Raw genomic sequence first — 19,435 nt, 5'->3', positions numbered from 1 at the left:
AATGACCTAATGCCACAAAACATTATTTTCCTTAATAATCATATATTTAACTATGTTATGAACAATTTTTAAGTTATTACAAAAGAGTTGATATTTTTATGCTATAATCAAAGCCTAATGTCCCTATAACTTTGAAAACAAGACAATAAATTGTAGTTCAAATGATTGAGAATAAAAAATAAAGGGAAGAAATGACAGATGGACGAAACAATTCCAATATACCCCACTTGAGTATTTGAGGCATATCAATAAGTACTAGCAAAATCAAGCTATACTTTCTTAGTTTTATTCATAATTTTAACATATAACATCATATGATCTCTTTACATCAAAATATGATCAATCAACTGTCATATAAATAAGCATTTTTAAGCAATACAAATTTCTTAAATACAACCTTAGAACATGAGATAAATTTCAAGTGGACAATTATCTAAATAGGAGAATTCTATCTGAGCATTCTCCTTTTTGCCTACTAATTTAGCAAAGGAAAGTTGGTTTTTTTTTCTGGAAGAGTATTCATCTACAATTTGCAAAACATGACGAATGAGTATAAAATATCATACCCAAGTTGACTGATGAATATCATAAAATGGCTGTAGTCTTAGTTACGATTTATTTAAAAGTAATTTTTGCAAAGCAATAGCATGAAGCTTTACAAAAAAAAAACTGCTATTTCTTATCACAACATCCTAAAATGGATGGTAAAGAAAGCAAAAACCAATGTCCACAAATTGTCTCTCCCGAACTTCACAAATAATATACTGGTATTAAATAAGTTGTCTGATTCACATAATGACCCCAGTGAAACTTCATTGAGATTATGGTAATGTCCCGAAGAAATTTCTGGTCAAACATTAAGAATATTCATATATGATAAACACCAGAAACAAATAAGAACTCTTTAAAATTGAATTGCTGTTAGAGATTCTTCATAAATTAAAAAAAAATAATAAAAACTAATGGAACTCTCATAATCATCAGCCATATTGGACATTTTGAATGTGCATGTACCAGTAGATAAATGTTGTGTATTTGCTTAAACTTCATTTGGTAACAAATAATCCAATACTAAAATACTATTTGTCTTAATATCATATTACGTGTGAAATCATATTGTCTTGATACTTAAAATATATCATCCTCATATCAGTTATATAAAAAACTATCTTTGGTCAGCTATTTTTCAGCCAAAAATGTTTAACTAATTAAGATAATACAAAAAAGCTAATATCATTCTGGGTAAAGCATATACAACCTTAATCCTATATTCTTATGATATGTTAACTGCTATGTGTAAGAGAACACATCAAAGTTATACTTAAGGAGCAGTCTTTGTAAGAATCATGCATACTCCATAAAATGTGATATACCTCAAGAAAGGATTAAACATATTTTTATTTTTGTTATTTAATTGCTTTATATGTCTATATGATCACAAGTATCATTATTCATCTGAACCTGTCTGCTCTTAGGAGATAATCCACATTGAAAATCCAACAGTTGCTATTTAGTGTCATTTACAGAGTTATCACCCTTTAAATTTAAACAAAATATCCAAAATAAAAATATGTAGGCTTTCCAACCATGAATCACATTTTTCATGATTCTTAGCTGGAGTGCTACTTAATTCATATCAATTTTTATTACTACTACCTATACTGTAAAGCAGGAAATTTTACTTCCCTCTTTTTTTGTAGTTTCTGTGATCAATCTTCTTTGGCCCAGCTTCACATTCACAATCTTTCCCTGAACTATAGTTTAATGTTCTTCCAAAAATATTAACAGCAATTTTATTTTTTGTTTTCCACATTAAATAGAGAAAATGAAACTGCTGCACAAAAATTCACAGTTTACAGAACATTGTACTTACTTTTAAAGATATTGATATCATAGCATAAAGATTACTGTATTATACTGAGGCAATAACATTATTGTTGCATACATCGTTTGTTTTGATATTGGTATTTAAAGCAAATCTTGTGAAAAATGTGATCTAATTTGACTTATAATGAGATCCATAACAATTTTTTTTAAGGAAAAACTATGGTACTGTTAAATATCTTAATCATTTTCTCATGTTGTTTTCCTACATACAAAAGCAAAAATGACACAATTTTCATTAAAATTTGAAAACAAATTAACATCACAAACTTCAATTAAGCTATGGTAGTTTCTCAGTTGAGATGAAGGTTTTCAAGTTAGCTTTTTTGTGAACATAAAAATCTGACAATGAAACTAAATGTATTGACTCAAATTAAAAAAATTACAACTTATTTTGAACAATGGTCAACCTGTATTGACGACCATGAGGGAGTATTTTTACAATAATGACTGTTCTATCATGATACTGTCAAACCCATCAGGTGGTTGGTGGTAGAATTTGTCAAACTGAACATCTATAACTGCACCTTCATCAACTGTAATTAAAGAAAGATTTAAATCTATTTTTAAAATTTTCAAGGTGTTAAGTGGTCAGAGAAAAAAAAATATAGAGATTAAATGCTAGTAATCAAATATTTGCCAGTACCATAAAAGAAGGAAAACTCAGAGCCATTTTTTTCTTTGTCAATTTTAAACTCTTACATGTACCTATATTTCTCCCATTCTAAGCCGGTGATTAATAATGCACATGGCTTTTTAACCACCAGTCGTGATTAAATTTCAGCTGGAGTTTTCCCACCATTTTACATGACCAAGTTTTCTACAGATTTCATGGGAGAAATACTCATAGATTCTCCTCTAATACTCTTGGGGATTACAAGATTTCTCCAATCTGAAGCTTGTGGGTTGAAATCTAAAGTTTAACTTTCTTGACTGAAGAAATCTTGTAATCCCCTTAAGACTGAAGGAACATCTATATTTAACATTATTTTTTTTTTTAAATAAAACTGACATAAAATGCCAGCAATCAGTTGTTTACCAAAAAGAAGGCAATTCTCAGCTATTGCCCTTATAAGGATCAAAAATGAAAAAAACTCTGAAGTAGGATTATCTGCATTCTGAGTCCTCTATTAATAACCAAATTCCTTCATGCACATCTTCATACAGTGCCTAACCTCCCTATATAATCAAATCCCTATAGTGGTTAAGAAGGGTGAGGTTTAATCAGGTTATCCTATTGGAGTCCACTAACAATAATCATATTCTTTCCTTTATGTCTACATAAGATGTCCAACCTCCCTATAAAATATTATCAATATCCCTTGAGGTGGAGTTGCACTTAAAAGACATAAGGACAATGGACCAACATTCAGGGTGGCTCCTACGTAACCCACAAATTTTGCATTAACCCATTATAATAAATAACTTACCATAAAATACAGGAAATACTGTTCCCTTCATTCCAGAAAATGGACAGTTCATAGGCTCACCATTTAGATAGAAATTTAAGTTAACATGATCATAAGTTATTCCCTGAAAATGATGGACAAATTGTGAACTACATTTTTCATGAATACCATAAGAAAATTTAACATAGAGACACTATGTTATCTACAAGTTATAAGACTAACTTCTTGATGTTTTATTTTTTTCTCATAGCAAAAGGATTATTCATAAGGCTTCAACTTCCAGTAAATTCAATTGTATTTTAGATAGATAAAAAACTCATTTTGTTTGCAAGAGGTTTGTATGACACTTTAAAAAAATGTAATTTGTAAATAAAAAATTTGAAAATTCAACTTTCAGTTCAGTAATTTAAAAAATTATGAGGTTTGAATGTTTATCTTACCAAGACATCACCTTCACTGATGGTATGACTCAGTGTTCCTTTCTGCTCTTTGTTATGGGTCATCACACCATCATTATTGATTACCCATGACTCAGTATCTTGACCCAGAGGTACTGTGTTGACACTACATCTTTTTGTGGCAAGACCAACTCCCCATACACCTATAATGATCAACTTCTCTGTGAAAACACTTTTATTTGTGGTATTAAGTTTCACAGTTTTTGAAAAGTGTGTAAGTTGTAGGTTTTGTAAGGTGATCTGATTTTTTAATTGAAATTGGTTTTTTTTTCTTGAGAATTTTATTTTACAGTTTGTCTGAATCATAAAAAAAAACATGAAAAATGGTAGCCCAAAAAATGAAGTTCCTAAATAGTAATTAGCTTGCAGTGCCAAAGAATTAGCTTTCCCTGACCCTTCCCACCCAAAAAAAAAGGAAATTATCTTCCCTGATTACTTACCTGTGGTATGAATGCATTTTTCTGAATATCTATTATTTTGTAAGTTATCCTAGAACATACTTGTGTTAAAAACAGACAGACTTTAATTCTTATCATCTTCCTCTATAAGCATTTTGGTAGGGAAAAAAATCTCGCGAAAACTAGCTTGCAAGTTGAATCTTAATATGGTAAAAATGGACTAGGCTTACAAGCTACGTGGATTGCAACCAGATGACCACATATGCATGGTATTTCCTTAAGAAAACAGTAGATGATAAAAAGGGGAAAACTTTTCTTTTTCAAAACTTAAACACATTAAAAATCTAAAACTCAAAAGGTAAATACCTGTGCTCTGTAATTTAATTTCAAAGTAGGCTTTGTCTTGTGCAATTGGTGCATTAGATAAGGCAGCTCCTGTTCCACATATTCTTTTTCCATTCTTGACTATAACAACATCATTTCCTGAAATACATTGGCAAGTTATTCAATTATACTGAAAAAATGCTTTTAAAAATCTGGCTAAAGCATAACTTGATAATTCAAATAAAAATTCAAAATATTAAAATTCCATGTCAACAGTATAGTCAGTAAATTAAAGGTGCACATTTTCATTTATCACTTAGCTAAATAATAAATATACAACACATGATTTTAATGACTGTAATGGGATTTATTTTCACAACTGATTATTGTTGCAGAATCTGTCAAGTGAAGATATGTGCTTACATGTTCACTACTAAAGTAGCAAAATTTGTTCACTGTGAAAGTTATAGCACAATGCAATACTTTATACACCAATTAGTAACCAAACTATCAGTAGTGATGTACGTCAGCTGTCTTTGATTGGTGCAAGTAGATGGATTAGTGGTAATATGACCCTGAATTTCATAAGAGTTTGAACTGCCTTGAGAGTTTAACATCACAAGGTTTATTTTTATTATAAAGCAAGTGGTAAAGTGCATCACACTACAGTTTTGAAACTTTCAATGGTTGTAAAAAAAACACATATGCAACACCCTTTTAGAAACTTTTTTTTCATTGAGATTGATGGAATTATAAACAAAAGGTTATTGGCAAGATTAATAGCATCACAATTTGCAAAAATATAATAAAAATTATTGAGCACTTGTCAGGCAAGTCTATATCCTAACTACATGTACATATAGCTCGATCTAGCTGGGTCTATATTAATGCATTACCCATTTGATTAGTGTCAAGTTGAACTGTTGGAATCTCCTTTAATGGGATGTGACCAGTATTTGAATCCCATAGTCTAAAACAGCAAATAAATTTAGCCATAGACATCGTTGGCAAAAGTAGAAAGGTTTATATTCTGACTGTAATGTTCAGTATTGATGCTGAGAATCCGGAATTCATGCAGCAGATATTTTGTGATTTCTGAAGATTTGTGGAAAAGAATTCAGATTAGTCACAATTTTACGCGGATAATTATATCGACATTAATAGATGGGCGTGATATATCTATGCTAAGTTCGGAAGTCATTTCTAAATTCAAAAAAACTATTGATTATCTAAGCTCATGTCATCTTCTTGCCTTCTCCGAACTCGTGTCTAAATTCTAATTCCACGTAGGCATGGTCACTTTAGCGCTTGAAGTAGAGAAACTGGTAGTTATGTGTACAAGATGTAAAAGTATTGAATGAAACAGAAACTAGCCTGAAAATGGATAGAATTGTAAATGAGATATGTGATGATAATGATTTAAAAGTAAGAGTAAAAATCAATTTCGAAGACACAAGATAGTCAGTATATTTTCTTTTTCAGGCGTTTAAAATTGGCGACAAATCCCAATAACCTATATTATAGTATAGGCATTCCATACAAAAACTTTAACCCAATTAAGGTCTGGTATATAAATATGAACTCTGTAGAGCTTTAAACCGACATAAATATCAATAACACATTACAAACATACAATACATACATAGAATTGATAGAAAAGGAAGATAAACATAAAAGCTACTAAAAGTACATGTGCGTGAAGCATGCAGCCATTGCAGACACAAAGCAAATCAAAATAAAATTATTATCATTTGGATTAAAAAAGCACAAAGACACTTAGCATAAGCAAACATGAAAATAAAAAAAATAGCACAATTAAGCAAGAAACTGTAAAAATAATATGGGATAGGCATTGCCTAAATCAGCGAGCACCATGAGCTTTACCATACATGTACTGAGACTCGTAAAAAATAATAATGGACATTACAAAGAGGGGGTGACCTGGTTGAAAATGTTTGCTTCGCAAGTGCAATATTTTCTTTTATATTTAAGCAGCAAGCAAAATTAATATTACTATTTGTCTTATTAATTAATGGGGGAGTTTTTTTTTTCAATAAATGAATAACTTAAACAATTTTTCCCCAAAAAATTCCAACCCCATACCCCCTTTCCCCTTGCTCTCAAAATGATCAATAAATTTATAGCGCCTGGCAATACTTTACATTTTCTATCCTTTAAGGGCATCTCTAGCAACATCCATTTCAGTTTTGGCATGCACAGATACCGGAAATATTACAGTTCTCCACGGATGGTGGGAATATTTTACACATATCATGTGACATAAACAAAATTCAGACAAAAGCTGCAAATTCCAAACAAGAAAATGATTGCCTTTCCTATCTTAGAAAAGCTATGCTTCGATTTTGATAATATAATCGGAGTTATATTTTTTTCCAAGGTGGGTTAGGTTCTTTACAACAGCAACAGTGTAACTGCGTAGGTACATGTATGTACATCCACGTGTTTCCCGAAGTTTTTAAATACATAACATTCACTTCTTTAAATAAGTAAAACAAATTAGAAAAAGACTTGAAAACTATCAGATAAGATGAATTTATTTTTAATGAAATGTAATCTTAACCTATATTTTTTTATTTGTTTGATAGAAGGAAATGATGAATTTTCTCCATAAGGACAGTCACTTTTTGTTACTTCTGGGACATCACTTTTTTTCGTCAGTATATTTTGGAACCTTGAGGGAAATAACCATAGAGCTCACACCGCTTCGCACCGCTCTGTATTAATATTGAAAAGCAGCTTAAGTTCTGCATGAGCCACATGCACAAATTGGGTCTAGCAACTCATTACAGTGTGTGGCCCAATCACATCTAAGGGAGTGCAAACCAAAATTTGTTGTCTCACTTGAGGAATTTCTGTTACATTTTCTTTTCTAAAACAATAGTTAGATTGTTTAAATTTAATTAATTCATTTAAATATACAAGAGACTGTTGTGAAGAATTTTGAAAACTTCAATTGCCATTGTCTGTAATCTTTGAATTTAAAGAGTTGATAAACCAGATATTGATAGTAAATTTTCATATGATGCAGAGTAATTTTCATGAATAAAACGTAGGGCTTCCTCTTGAATTTTTCTTATTTTGGTGTTCTTTTCCCCACAAAGATGCCAAACAGCAGGACAATAATTAAAATTATACATGATAAATGATTAATAGATGGTTAACTCCACAAGTTTTGATAAATGTTTACCTATATGTTTCATTACATTTAGCTGCCTTGTCGATTTTTTTTTTACAAATAATTGATATATGGCTTTTAAATTTAAGTTAGTAATATATATAATCTGTCATGCCCAGAAGTTTGACCTCATCTTTAAAACATATGTCATCTAAAGTTAATTTTAAATTCCCACTTTTTTATTTCTTCCCAATGGCAACAGCATGAATTATTACAGATTAGCTTTTATTCTATTTTCAGTAAAACCAGTTAATCAAAATTGAGCTTTCATTTCCCGAAGTGTTAACCAATCCATCATTGTCATTTCCTGAGTGCGACAAAGTATTATTGTCCAAATAATCATACAGAGTACTTTCCTTAACAAAGTTAAAAATATCATTTAAAAGTATAGAATAGGGTTTAAGATAGAACCCTGCGGAACGCCTTTATAAATTTTCTGCCAGTATTAGTATTAAATTATGAAAAAGCAGTATCACCACAATATGTAAGACCAAGATTAATATGATTTTTTTCTGTAGTACATGTAATGTTTAGAGCAAAATACGAGTATTGGACCAGGTCAAGTCTTACCAAAGTCTATATCACATTATGCTCTGCATTAATGCTGAGAACTGTGATAAATTAATCTTAATTATAAAAGTTACAGCAACATAAAAAAGTAGTGGTGCAAAATCAGTCCTCAATTTTCTTTTCAGAAATTTCAAACATTATACCAAGAACAAGTGATAAGAGGAGTTGTAGATGAAAAGGCTCAGTTTGAGTATGCCTGGTGTTTAGTTAGAAGCAAATACCCAATTGACACTAAGAGGGGGATCTCACTGTTAGAAGGTAAAGCACTCAGTTTGCTAATTTATGTAAATGTATTCTTTCTTACCAAGAATTTTTGTTTTCTAATGTGAAGACGCTTGAATAGCTGTGTACCAGTTTTATAAATATTCCATGAGTTTTCTGTAAGAACAACAAATTTTGATATGTATTTATTTGTACAAAATTACATGTTGTAAGAATCTGATGAAAGAGGCACCTGATTACAATTTTTTTTTAAGAAACAAGTACAAAATAGTGTAGAGAACGTTGACTATTCATATTTTTAAAAATAAATATGTATTTGTGCTTGGAGCCACAAATGCATTTGTTCATTTACTTACATTTTTGACATTTAATTGTTTGTTTTGGAAACTGAGTTTGGGACGATAGTAAAAAGGACCACTAATACATGTATTGCAATGTGACGTTCTCATAATGTAAACATTGTACGTACTTCCAATCCTCATTTGCTATTTAAGTTTAATGTTTTGAGGTTCAAGAAATCGTTCTAGTTTATGAAATTATTATTCGGGGCACTTACTGTTATTTTACATTCTCTTGGTGACAGATCACTTTTGAACAAAGAGTCTTCGATTTCATCATTCTGCACCCCACTAAATTGCACATACTAGTTGCTATAGTAAAAATTTACCAATCAAGCTCATAAAAGACAACAACAATACTTGGGTAGAAATACTATTTCATCAATCAACTATTCCAGGTTAGAACTAGGAATCATTGGTATAGTAAGAATTCTAGTAATTTATGCTTTCTCATCTTATTTTAATCTGTCTTGTTATTCCAATCTTCTTCTTTGTGGCATGTTGTTTACTTCTATATTATCTATTGCAGATTTATTTAGGAGAATAAAAGAAGATGAAGGAAAAAGAGATTATTTATTTTGCTTATCTATTGGTTATACACGTTTGAAGGTAAGTAAAATTCTATAGTGTGGTAAATATAAGTACAAATGTACAATTTACAGGTAATGATATTGTTAGTACAAAATGTAGTTTGAAGATAAGTAAAATTTTGTTGTAAATATTTCCGTAGTACAAAATGTACTTTTTTATTTACACCATCATACTACATGAATTATTAGTTCTTTCTGAATTTGTAAAGAATACAACTATCTGTATATAAACAAAATAAAATAGCAAAGGACTTAGGGAAATATTTATTTTTTTTTTTTTATACCCTGCAACCCAAAGGGGTGAGTTATTTTATGATACCCTCAGAAAAGTTGGGTTTCTAACTATCCATCCACTAACTGTTCCTAGATGATAACTTTGAGAACAGATCGATGAATACATTTTTTTCATGTTCGTTTAGTACTTTAAAATTCAAGTTACGTTCAATTTTCAGCAAAATCCAAAATGCAGTTTTCAAGTTAGGCTATTTTGAACATTTTGCCATCCCCCTTTTTTCACCATTACAAATAATTTACACTCATTGTATTCTTTCATTATCAGAAAGTGGATTAGATTCAAAGCCATGGAACATTTATTAATAGATAAGTGGTACAATGTAAATATTACTTTTGAGTGTAGCAGGGTAGTGATTCACTGAGTGTTCAGTACAAGGTGAGCACTCAGGGTAGTGATTCACTGATTATTCAGTACAAGGTGTACACTCAGGGTAGTGATTCACTGAGAGCTCAGTACAAGGTGTGCATTCAGGGTAGTGATTCACTGAGTGTTCAGTACGAGCTGAGCACTTAGAGTAGTGAATCACTGAGTGTTCAGTACAAGGTGAACAAACAGGGTAGTGAATCACTGAGGATTCAGTACAAGGTGAGCACTCATTGAATCACAATGCCTTAGGTCCTGTCATCACAAGTCATCTTATGTTAGATACTGTTTATCTCTTATTATTGATATTCTGAATATTAACTTAACATATTTTATATGCTTTAAAAAGAAACCTGATTTTTTTCTGTATTTGAAAATAATTTAATTTCCGATGTAACACTTTCTGATTGGATGTAAAATTTTGTCCATCATCTCAGAGACCAAATTTTGTAATGTGACTGTGACATCATCAACTTTCTTTGCTGATTTATTCCTTAAATTCTGATACTAAAGTTAAATTATAAGGAATAACTGTTATAATTTTTTGAAATAACCTCAATGCCCATGGTGTACATTTGAGAATAACCTATGCAAAAAATATGAGAAATGTAGCAGTCATTCCCTATATGCCTTACATTATCATAGGTGGTTGGGAATCAAGCATCTTCAAAATAAGTATTATAACCAGTGTAATATCATCTTCTTTTCATTTGGAAAAGTCATACCTATTAAAAGTGTAATTTTTTTTAAGAATCAGGCAAAATGGGAAAAATCAAGAACATGCATGTCAAAACCCCACTGATTCCAATATAATTAATAGGCAATATAATTCCACTCAAGGATGCTATCTGTATTTGACAAGACCATTATTTAATCAATGCATCACTGGATTTGCTCAAAAATATTTCAATAGAATGTCAGAAAAATTAGGTTTTTTTAAGGGTTATCTGCCCTTGAAATATTCATTTTCAGTGCATTTCAATGAAATTATTACTCAGTTTACCAAAATGATATGGAAAATCTTGACTCTTCATTATGATGGTGAAAATAGTCCAATTAAACTTTCATAATGGTTACTTTTTTATACCATGTTTTACCCACTGCCTGACTCTTACAGAGACTGACACTTAACCGTTGGATGACTTGTGTATTATTGTCACTGTCACATTTTGAGGATTTTTACATAAAAGCAAACTTCAACTATTTAGTATTTTTCACAGAAAATATAGAAATTTTAAGCAAAAACCTCCCATAAATCTTTCATTTCTATGTGGGGGATTCTAGTTATTTTTATTGATTTTGTTGGAGGCTCCCCGCTGATGTGGGAAGGTTAAAAGTTGATAAATCGCTATCATTTATTTAATGAATAATTATCATTTTGTCTTATCAGGAATATGAAGACGCATTAAAGTATGCTAATGCATTGTTAAAAGTTGAACCTGAAAATAGGCAGGCACAAAGCTTAAAACAGTATATACAAGATAAAATGAAAAAAGGTGAGATACCATATTTATTGGACTATAAGTCAATATTTTATTTTTTTTTATGATTATATCTAGGCAAAGTATGCATATTTTTTTTTTTATGCTGTGTTTTTAAAAGTATCAATTCATTTAAAATTCAAACATTGCCAAGGATTGAGGTGATACACGGTGCAGAAAAACCTACTGAAGAAATGATGCTTTTTTTCTGTCCATATACGTTGAGTTTCCTCATAATCAATATCATGGATAGTAACTCTTGCAAAGTGCATTTTTCACGAACAATATATGTAATTTTTTTTCGAACTGCAAACTAAGACTGGTTATGTTTCTGAATAAGAAATTAAAATAAATTTTGACTGTTTTGGAATGCATCTATCCCCTCCTCCCTGGTTGTTTATAGAATTCTACTTAACTACTCAGTTTATTGCTGTGAAAGATTAATGGTAAACTTATACAAATGTGAGGAACTTGTTTGATGAATGCATTGTACCCATTTTGGCCTTTTAATTCAACTGCAAAAAAATTTGGAGTGATATAATGTATGGTACTGTTTGTCTGTTTTTATCTAGAGACACTTGGTTTTTGTGGGATAACTTACATACTAGTTACCAGTAATCAATTTTTATAAAATTTTATGACAAGGTTTCCAAACCACAATAGAAAGGTTGGTATTGATTTTGGGGGTTATAGCCCCAACTGTTATAGTATTAGGGACCAAAAAAGAATAACGGAGCATTTTATAAAATTTAACTAAATAACTCCAGTAAAAGCATAGGAATGTCTGTGATATTGTTCCGGGATATTCTATACCACAATGGTCAAGCATACTGATTTTGGTGATCAAGACTTGAACATTTTAGGAATAAGGGGTTAAGGGGGACAGAAATGAGCATTTTTCCAGACAATATCTTGACTATTAGTGAATATGTCTCTTTGAAATTGTAATACAAGGTTTATTACTATCAAAAAATGGCTGGGATTAATTTATTAATTTTTTAGGTTAAAACTAGAACTAGGGGCCAAAAATGGGCCTAAAACATAGGTTGTGCATAAGTCTGGACAAATAACTTGAGTAAAAGTTAAAGGATCTCTTTGAAATTGTATTACAAGGTGACATATCACAAAAGGAAGACTGGGGTTAATTTTATGGTTTGTGACTTGAACCATGTAAGAATGAGGGGCTATATAGGGGTCAGAAACAAGTATTTTTTCCTGATTTCTGGTTAATACTTCTGTAAAAGGGGATGGATCACTTTGAAATTGCACTACAAGGTGCCATACCCCCAAAGGAAGGTTGGAATTGGTGTCACAGGTTTCAACTGGAACCATTTAGGAATATAGGGCCAAAAAGTTACCACTTCGATTCTGGGCGAATTCTTATCCTGTGTCATATATCTAATCCAATTAAAAATTCAAGGCTATATCAAGTATGAATTGCCCAAAATGTTGGGGGTTTGGCCTCTGCTGTCAAATCAAGCTGTACTTTACAAAGCATTTTGTTTGTACTTTATAAAATTAATTTTTTATCCATGTTGGTTTTCATATGACTGCAAAAAGTTTGCCGTCATAAAATGGTATAATTCTGTTGTTATTGTCCAAAGACACTAGGATTTGGTGCGATAACTTGAATTTTTAGTTGGTTGATCATTGTGATATTTTATAACACGGTCCTAATACACAAAATAAAGATTGGTATTGACTTTGGCAGTTGGGGTCCAAAAAGAGGCAAAAAACAAGCATTTCATAGAATTTAACTATGTAACTCCAGTAAAAGAATAAGAATGTCTATGATATTGTTCCATGTGAGCTATCACTATTTCTTGACATCTGTTGTCATTGTCGTTGTCGTCCATTGTCTTCATTAACAATTTTTTCAAAACAATCTTCTCTTCTAAAACTACTTGTCCAATCAGAATCAACTTAGTATGAATGTTCCTTAGGGTATTCTGCTTAGATTTTTATCTAAAGAAAAACATGGCTGCCATTACTTAAAATAGAACATATAGGTCAAACAGAAGTTTTTCACACATATCTCCAAAATTTTTAGGTTAAACTCAATTATGACAATGTACAAATTTTCAGCATAATAAGATCTATCTGTGGTCAAATTTTTGTGTTAATCTGTTAAGCCATTTTTTCACTATTTTTAATGTTATTTCTTTCAAAAATCTTTTTCTCTGATATAACTTGCCCAATTAGAGCCAAGCATGGTTTGAATGTTTCTTAGGGTATTCTACATAGAACTGATGTGAGCATTAATGAATCGTCAGAAAACATGGTGGCTTTTACTAAAAATAGAACATAGGGGTCAGTCTGCAGTTTTTCGCATATACATGTATCTCCAAAACTGTTAGGTTTAACCAAATTTATTATTATTAGATCTACCTGTGGTCAAATTTTTGTGTTAAGCTGTGTTGGAATTATTTTCTTTTCTTCAAGATCTTTTTTGCTATTTTTAATGCTATTAAAAAAATATATTTTTTCCTCAGAAACTACTGGACAGAATTCAGTGAAAACTTATATGAATGTTTTCTTGGTTTGAGAGTTAGGAATTTTTATCAAAGAAAAAACACTTTTACAAAAATAGAATGTTGCTTATCAAACCAGATTTGCAACTCTGGCTCTTTAGAACCTCTTGTTTGAATTAGGGGCCAAAAGTGGGCAAGAAACAAGTATTTTCCTCATGTCCAGACAATAACTTGAGTTAAAGTGAATGGATTCCATATTGATTTTACTACAAGGTGCCGTACCGCAGGAGGAAGACTTGAATGTATATTTGGGGTTGTGATTTGAGCCAAGTAAGAATATGGAGTCACAAAAAGGTCAGAAATGGTTAAACTTGCATGATATCAAGTTAGATATTAGCCTTCACTCTTATGAGGCAATTCATGGATTCCAATTTTCGTGGATCAGGAAAAAAACACAAGTTTGTGGGTTCTTGAAGTTTAATGTATACACATCAATGACAATCTCTTATTCGTTGGGAACAAAATTTCGTGGTTTGGTTTACCCATGAAAACCACAAAAATAAGTACCCAACAAACAATAGTACTTTCACAGTGGTCTTGTTTCCTGCTATGGGCAAGAAAAAAGGGGTAGATAGGGAAATTATGTTATTTTTCATGAACACTTTGCATTGATTTAATGAGGAAAATATCCAGACATTTATGGTATTTGAGCCAAAGTTGCCCTATAATGTTCAGAGTAGGCTCAAAAATGGGATAAATTAGGTAGCATGAAACAGACATAACATTTTTATGGCCTAACATATACATTAAGTTTATTTCTCACATATAAATATTTTATTAAAATGATGCAGAGAAAATGTGTGTACTTATAGATGAAAAAGCTTTATGACTGTAAGGCTTAACAATATGAAGTTTCTCATTTAATTCATTTTCTTCTATTGTATATTGCAAAGAAGGTTCATAGTTATTTTTTTTTAAATGTCTGAGTGAATAAATGATCATTAATCTTTCCATCATTAAGTCTAGACTATATAGTTATTCATTAGATGCAGTCTAGGCTATATAATTATTCATTAGATGCAGTCTAGGCTATATTGTTATTCATTTGATGCAGTCTAGGCTATATTGTTATTCATTAGATGCAGTCTAGACTATATAGTTATTCACTAGATGCAGTCTAGGCTATATTGTTATTCACTAGATGCAGTCTAGGCTATATTGTTATTCACTAGATGCAGTCTAGACTATTTAGTTATTCATTAGATGCAGTCTAGACTATATTGTTGTTCACTAGATGCAGTCTAGACTATATTGTTGTTCATTAGATGCAGTCTAGACCATATTGTTATTATTAATTTGATCCCTACAGGTCTGTAAAAATCAACCACTTTAATATGTCAAAGGTATATCTAATAATGTTGAATAAATTCTGTATGTAACATGACCTAATGTACGGCTTGAAATCTCTAGAATTTTTATTGTTCAGATGATCAAAACAGGATAACTTAGCCCAGTTCAATCTGGGCACAACAACTGACTTAATTAAAACTCACACAAATACTGACAAGTAAGGTAGTCACTATTTTATTACTGGCTTGTCTTTAATGTCTTTTCAGAGGGACTAATGGGTATGGCAATAGTAGGTGGAGCAGCTCTGGCATTAGGAGGACTTGTAGGGTTAGGTGTAGCTCTAACAAAAAAACATTAAAATTGTACTAGTTATTGTTACTGTTATAAATATGTACTGTACATTCAAACTGGGATGTTTTATTTATACTACGTGTATTGACAAATATATGACTAGGTTATACATGTACTACATTTACTGAAACTTTGAATTTTTTATACTGAAAAGTGGAAATTGAAATAATTACATAAATTTTCTGCATAAAATTATTTCCATATGATAAAACGATCTTCAGTATCAATCCTTGGACTGTCATTTTAAGTCTTACTTTTGTTTTCATTGTTTGCCATTGTTTATCTTTGTTTGTTTTTTTTTTTAAGAGTTTGTTTATATTGATTTTCTCCAATTTTTTATTGAAATATTTAAGTACTAGTTAATCTAAGAGCTATGCAGATAAAGAGAACAGTGATAAGTCCATTAAGAAAAAAAAATGTCAACTTTCTTTACAACAGAAAAACTTTCAGAAAATCACATTTTCGTTAAAAAAAATATCAATTGGAGTTGTATCTTAAGTTACAAAGGAATAAAATTGGTTAATAAAAAAAACGAAAACAATGAAAAATACTTCCCATCAGTTTTATTTTTCTCAACAATAGAAAATTACATTAGGCCAAGAAAAAAGTGTATTTCTGTTAAGGTTACAATGGATGAAAAAAAAGGGTAAGTAGTTAGATAAAATCGTTTTATATTGACACTTAAGTGAGGATTTCTTGACTTTAATAGTGATCAACTAAAACTGATAGTTTATTGGCATTTCATGAAAAAAAAATACCAATAAATGTGCTAGTGTAGGCAGAAAAAGTCGTTAGGTAGGGTAACCTTAAAAATACAAGGTTTTTTTTCTTTGGCCTAACATGCATTTCATTAAGTAGTGCTCCAGCTAAGAATCATGCAAAATGTGATACATGATTGGAATGCCTACATATTTTTATTTTTGATATTTTGTTTAAAATGCTTTAGTAAACAAAAATTAGCATTTGGTTACTCATATAACCATTGGTCTTAGGAGATAAAAATTGTATAGAATGCACTGTAGAATTCAAAATTAAGGGAGATATCTCTGTAAATGACACTAAAATACAATAGAAACTTTTGGATTTTCATTGTGGATTATCTCCTGAGAGCAAACAGATTGGAATGAATAGTTATACATTTCATCATATAGACCTATAAAGCAACTTAATAGCAAAAATAAAAATTTGTAGCCTTTTTTGGGGTGCATCACATATTACAGAATTTGCATGATTCTTACAAAGACTGCTACTAAGTTTCATGGTTCTCCTACCATAAATGAACCTTTAATAGTAGATGTATTTACTTCATAAAAGAAGTTGATTTAACATCCAGTGCATGACTTTAAAACAAAGCTGAACTAATAAGTTTTTTTTTTAACTGGAAGTATACTTCATTTATTGATATAATTTTTATAATATTTATTTGTACCATATAAAATATATTTCAAAGAAGACCTTCTGGCCTGATATCAAATATCACATCAACCAGAATAATTGTAGACATGTTTTTTTCAAATGTGAATTATCACTGCTTTATATGATATTAGAGGCTTACAAAACCAACTTTAATGATTTGCAGTGTTTTAGTTTTTGTTTGTTTGTTGGGGTTTAACGTCTGAGCAGCAATATTTCAGCTATATTCAGACGATAGTGATTTAGGTAAGTTTTGATTTTAGGTAAATTTTGATTGTATTGCATGCATTTTTCTTTGAAATTTGAAAGTTAACAAGAGGAAGTTATACCTACATGTAGCTATTCCTTCTACAACTGTAAATCTCAAATTCTTTGGCATTTTTACTACACTAAAGAAGTAGCCTCGTGATTAAAGGCAGTCATTTTGGCTGTTTATGCATGATGTCGTGGTCTGTTTGAGTGCGCTGTATCGCCCAAGACCTCCGTCCTCATTTCTATTAAAGGCAATGTTATTCTCATATTGGTTGATCCTTGAGATTTAGTAGAACTTTTCTCTTAAATGTGTAAAAGATTTTAGTGCAAGGGAAAAATTAAAGAAAAAATGAAATTCAACAAAAAGGGAACCAGTCCTGATAAAAAAAATATTTGAATGTAAAACGGGACCAAAGAAAATTGCTGATGAATTCCTTCATCTTGTGCAAATAAGATATATATAAGATATGTTCTATATAAATGAGAAAGGCCTGAGTAGTTTCTTATGTTAAAACAGGAATCTGTTAAATTTTATGCCATACTTAACACATAGCAATATTTTTTATATTGTACTCAACTGATAGATTGATGTGGTTACACAGTCAATTTTTTAACTTAATTTGCATTGGAAGCATATCTGTCTTAAGCTGCTTCATGTGTAAGAAAGAAGGTGAAGAGAGTAAAAATATAACAACAGTTCAGCCACAAAGAAATTTTCATATACATATCATATCAATGCCTTAATGAAACTGATCAAATTCATTTTTCAAAAAATATGTATTTGGTTTTAGAAAAGGGCCCAGTATCATGACCAGAAATTGAGTTAAAGAGCCATAATGATTGTCAGTGAAGTAGGATACTATTATATTTTTATTATAAATTGTATAACTAAGACTGTTAAAGACTTTTAGCTGCATTTTGTGATGGACCTTGGAAAATTTAACATCATCAAAATGACTCTTTTACAGTATTTAGTTACTACAGGTGCATTTTTTATGTACTCATAAATAGATATTGTGTTGTTACTGCATTGATAGAGAAATGGTTAAAATCAATATATTTTGTTTTCATGTATGGATTTGTTACTTTCATTGAATTATTTTGTTATTACGTGTGTTTATGCAAGACTTATGTACTATTCATGAAATAAATGGACAACTTATATACAATGTCTTAAAGAAATTCTAAAGGGTTTCTATATCTTTCAATATATGCATACTTATCCACCATTTTGATTCAATAAATTTCGTGTTATGTATACTATTTTCAACATTATGAATACATTTCATCTGAAGCTGCTTTGTTGTAATGATGGATGCTATTATTTGAGTCAATAAATTTTGTAGGAGTTATGGAACTTAGACAATATCAAATCTCATTAGCAGCGGGGAACATATGGCTATGTGTAGCATTCTTGTTTTTGTTTAATTAGTTGATTTATAACTATACCAGGTACACATTGAATCAATTATACTTATTTGATTTCTTGGAACTATTCTCCCTCCAGATTTACGGAGATAGACCTAGGGTAAGGGACACAACTCTTACAAATTATTTGAACATTTGCATTCAGCATTTGACATCAATCTCATGTAAGCATCAAAGTAACTTGGATTCATTTCATTGTTTCAAACAAAAGCTTGATAGGCCTTGATGAAATTGAATAAGATACAAACATATAGATTTCAAGAGTTATGTCCCTTACCCTAGGTCTGCCTCCTTAAAGTTTTGTCAACTAATCTGTTCATGTTGAATTATGTTATTTCTTCAGTATGTCATTGTGTTTTCATTTGTGCCAAATAAATGCATTTTTTTAATATTATGATTCCCATTTAAGTTATGCTCAACTTTATCCATAGATATTTTTTACCTTTTTTTTTCAGACCCTTCTTTGTTACCCGCCACAACAAGAGACACTTGTTAACACAACCTTGGGTGTCTGAGTTTGGTGTCCATAACATTTATGTTGAATATCAAAAAGATTACCCCCTGCAACATATCTGGCAAATATTTCAATTAAATTTCTTTTTGTCTGGCTTTTTTTGTGACAATTGTGACAATTTGTATTAA

At 30.6% G+C, this 19,435-nt stretch overlaps 2 protein-coding genes across 2 annotated transcripts; one reads left to right on the top strand and one right to left on the bottom strand.

Moving 5' to 3' along the window:
• Window positions 1–264: 264 nt before the first annotated feature.
• LOC148625358 (SPRY domain-containing protein 7-like) lies at window positions 265–5,744 on the bottom strand. Its single transcript, XM_088568839.1, has 5 exons — window positions 5,370–5,744; window positions 4,516–4,632; window positions 3,734–3,894; window positions 3,315–3,417; window positions 265–2,420 (listed from the first exon to the last, which is right to left on the bottom strand). The coding sequence occupies exons 1-5, from the start codon at window positions 5,473–5,475 to the stop codon at window positions 2,323–2,325; spliced, it is 585 nt and encodes a 194-aa protein (XP_088424965.1). The 5' UTR covers window positions 5,476–5,744; the 3' UTR covers window positions 265–2,322.
• Window positions 5,745–5,764: 20 nt separating this feature from the next.
• LOC148625357 (mitochondrial fission 1 protein-like) lies at window positions 5,765–18,435 on the top strand. Its single transcript, XM_088568832.1, has 5 exons — window positions 5,765–5,898; window positions 8,365–8,497; window positions 9,329–9,408; window positions 11,438–11,543; window positions 15,616–18,435. Exons 1-5 carry the CDS (start codon window positions 5,854–5,856, stop codon window positions 15,705–15,707), a joined length of 456 nt encoding a protein of 151 aa, XP_088424958.1. The 5' UTR covers window positions 5,765–5,853; the 3' UTR covers window positions 15,708–18,435.
• The last annotated feature ends 1,000 nt before the right edge of the window (window positions 18,436–19,435 follow it).

The sequence above is a fragment of the Perna viridis genome, chromosome 2 (genome assembly GCF_037379345.1).
Source record: "Perna viridis isolate PV_CMFRI_1.1 ecotype Kerala chromosome 2, ASM3737934v1, whole genome shotgun sequence".
Lineage (NCBI taxonomy): Eukaryota > Metazoa > Mollusca > Bivalvia > Mytilida > Mytilidae > Perna > Perna viridis.
This window is presented reverse-complemented; position numbering and strand designations above follow the sequence as displayed.

Excerpts from the sequence above, each read along its gene's own strand:
- LOC148625358 (XM_088568839.1), bottom strand. The coding sequence starts at position 5,475 with ATGTCTATGGCTAAATTTATTTGCTGTTTTAGACTATGGGATTCAAAT. Across the intron at positions 3,418-3,733 it reads TCAGTGAAGGTGATGTCTTG|GGAATAACTTATGATCATGT; the intron begins GTAAGATAAACA and ends CATCATTTTCAG. Across the intron at positions 2,421-3,314 it reads AGTATTTCCTGTATTTTATG|TTGATGAAGGTGCAGTTATA; the intron begins GTAAGTTATTTA and ends CTTTAATTACAG.
- LOC148625357 (XM_088568832.1), top strand. The coding sequence starts at position 5,854 with ATGGATAGAATTGTAAATGAGATATGTGATGATAATGATTTAAAA. Across the intron at positions 9,409-11,437 it reads TTGGTTATACACGTTTGAAG|GAATATGAAGACGCATTAAA; the intron begins GTAAGTAAAATT and ends TTGTCTTATCAG. Across the intron at positions 11,544-15,615 it reads ACAAGATAAAATGAAAAAAG|AGGGACTAATGGGTATGGCA; the intron begins GTGAGATACCAT and ends ATGTCTTTTCAG.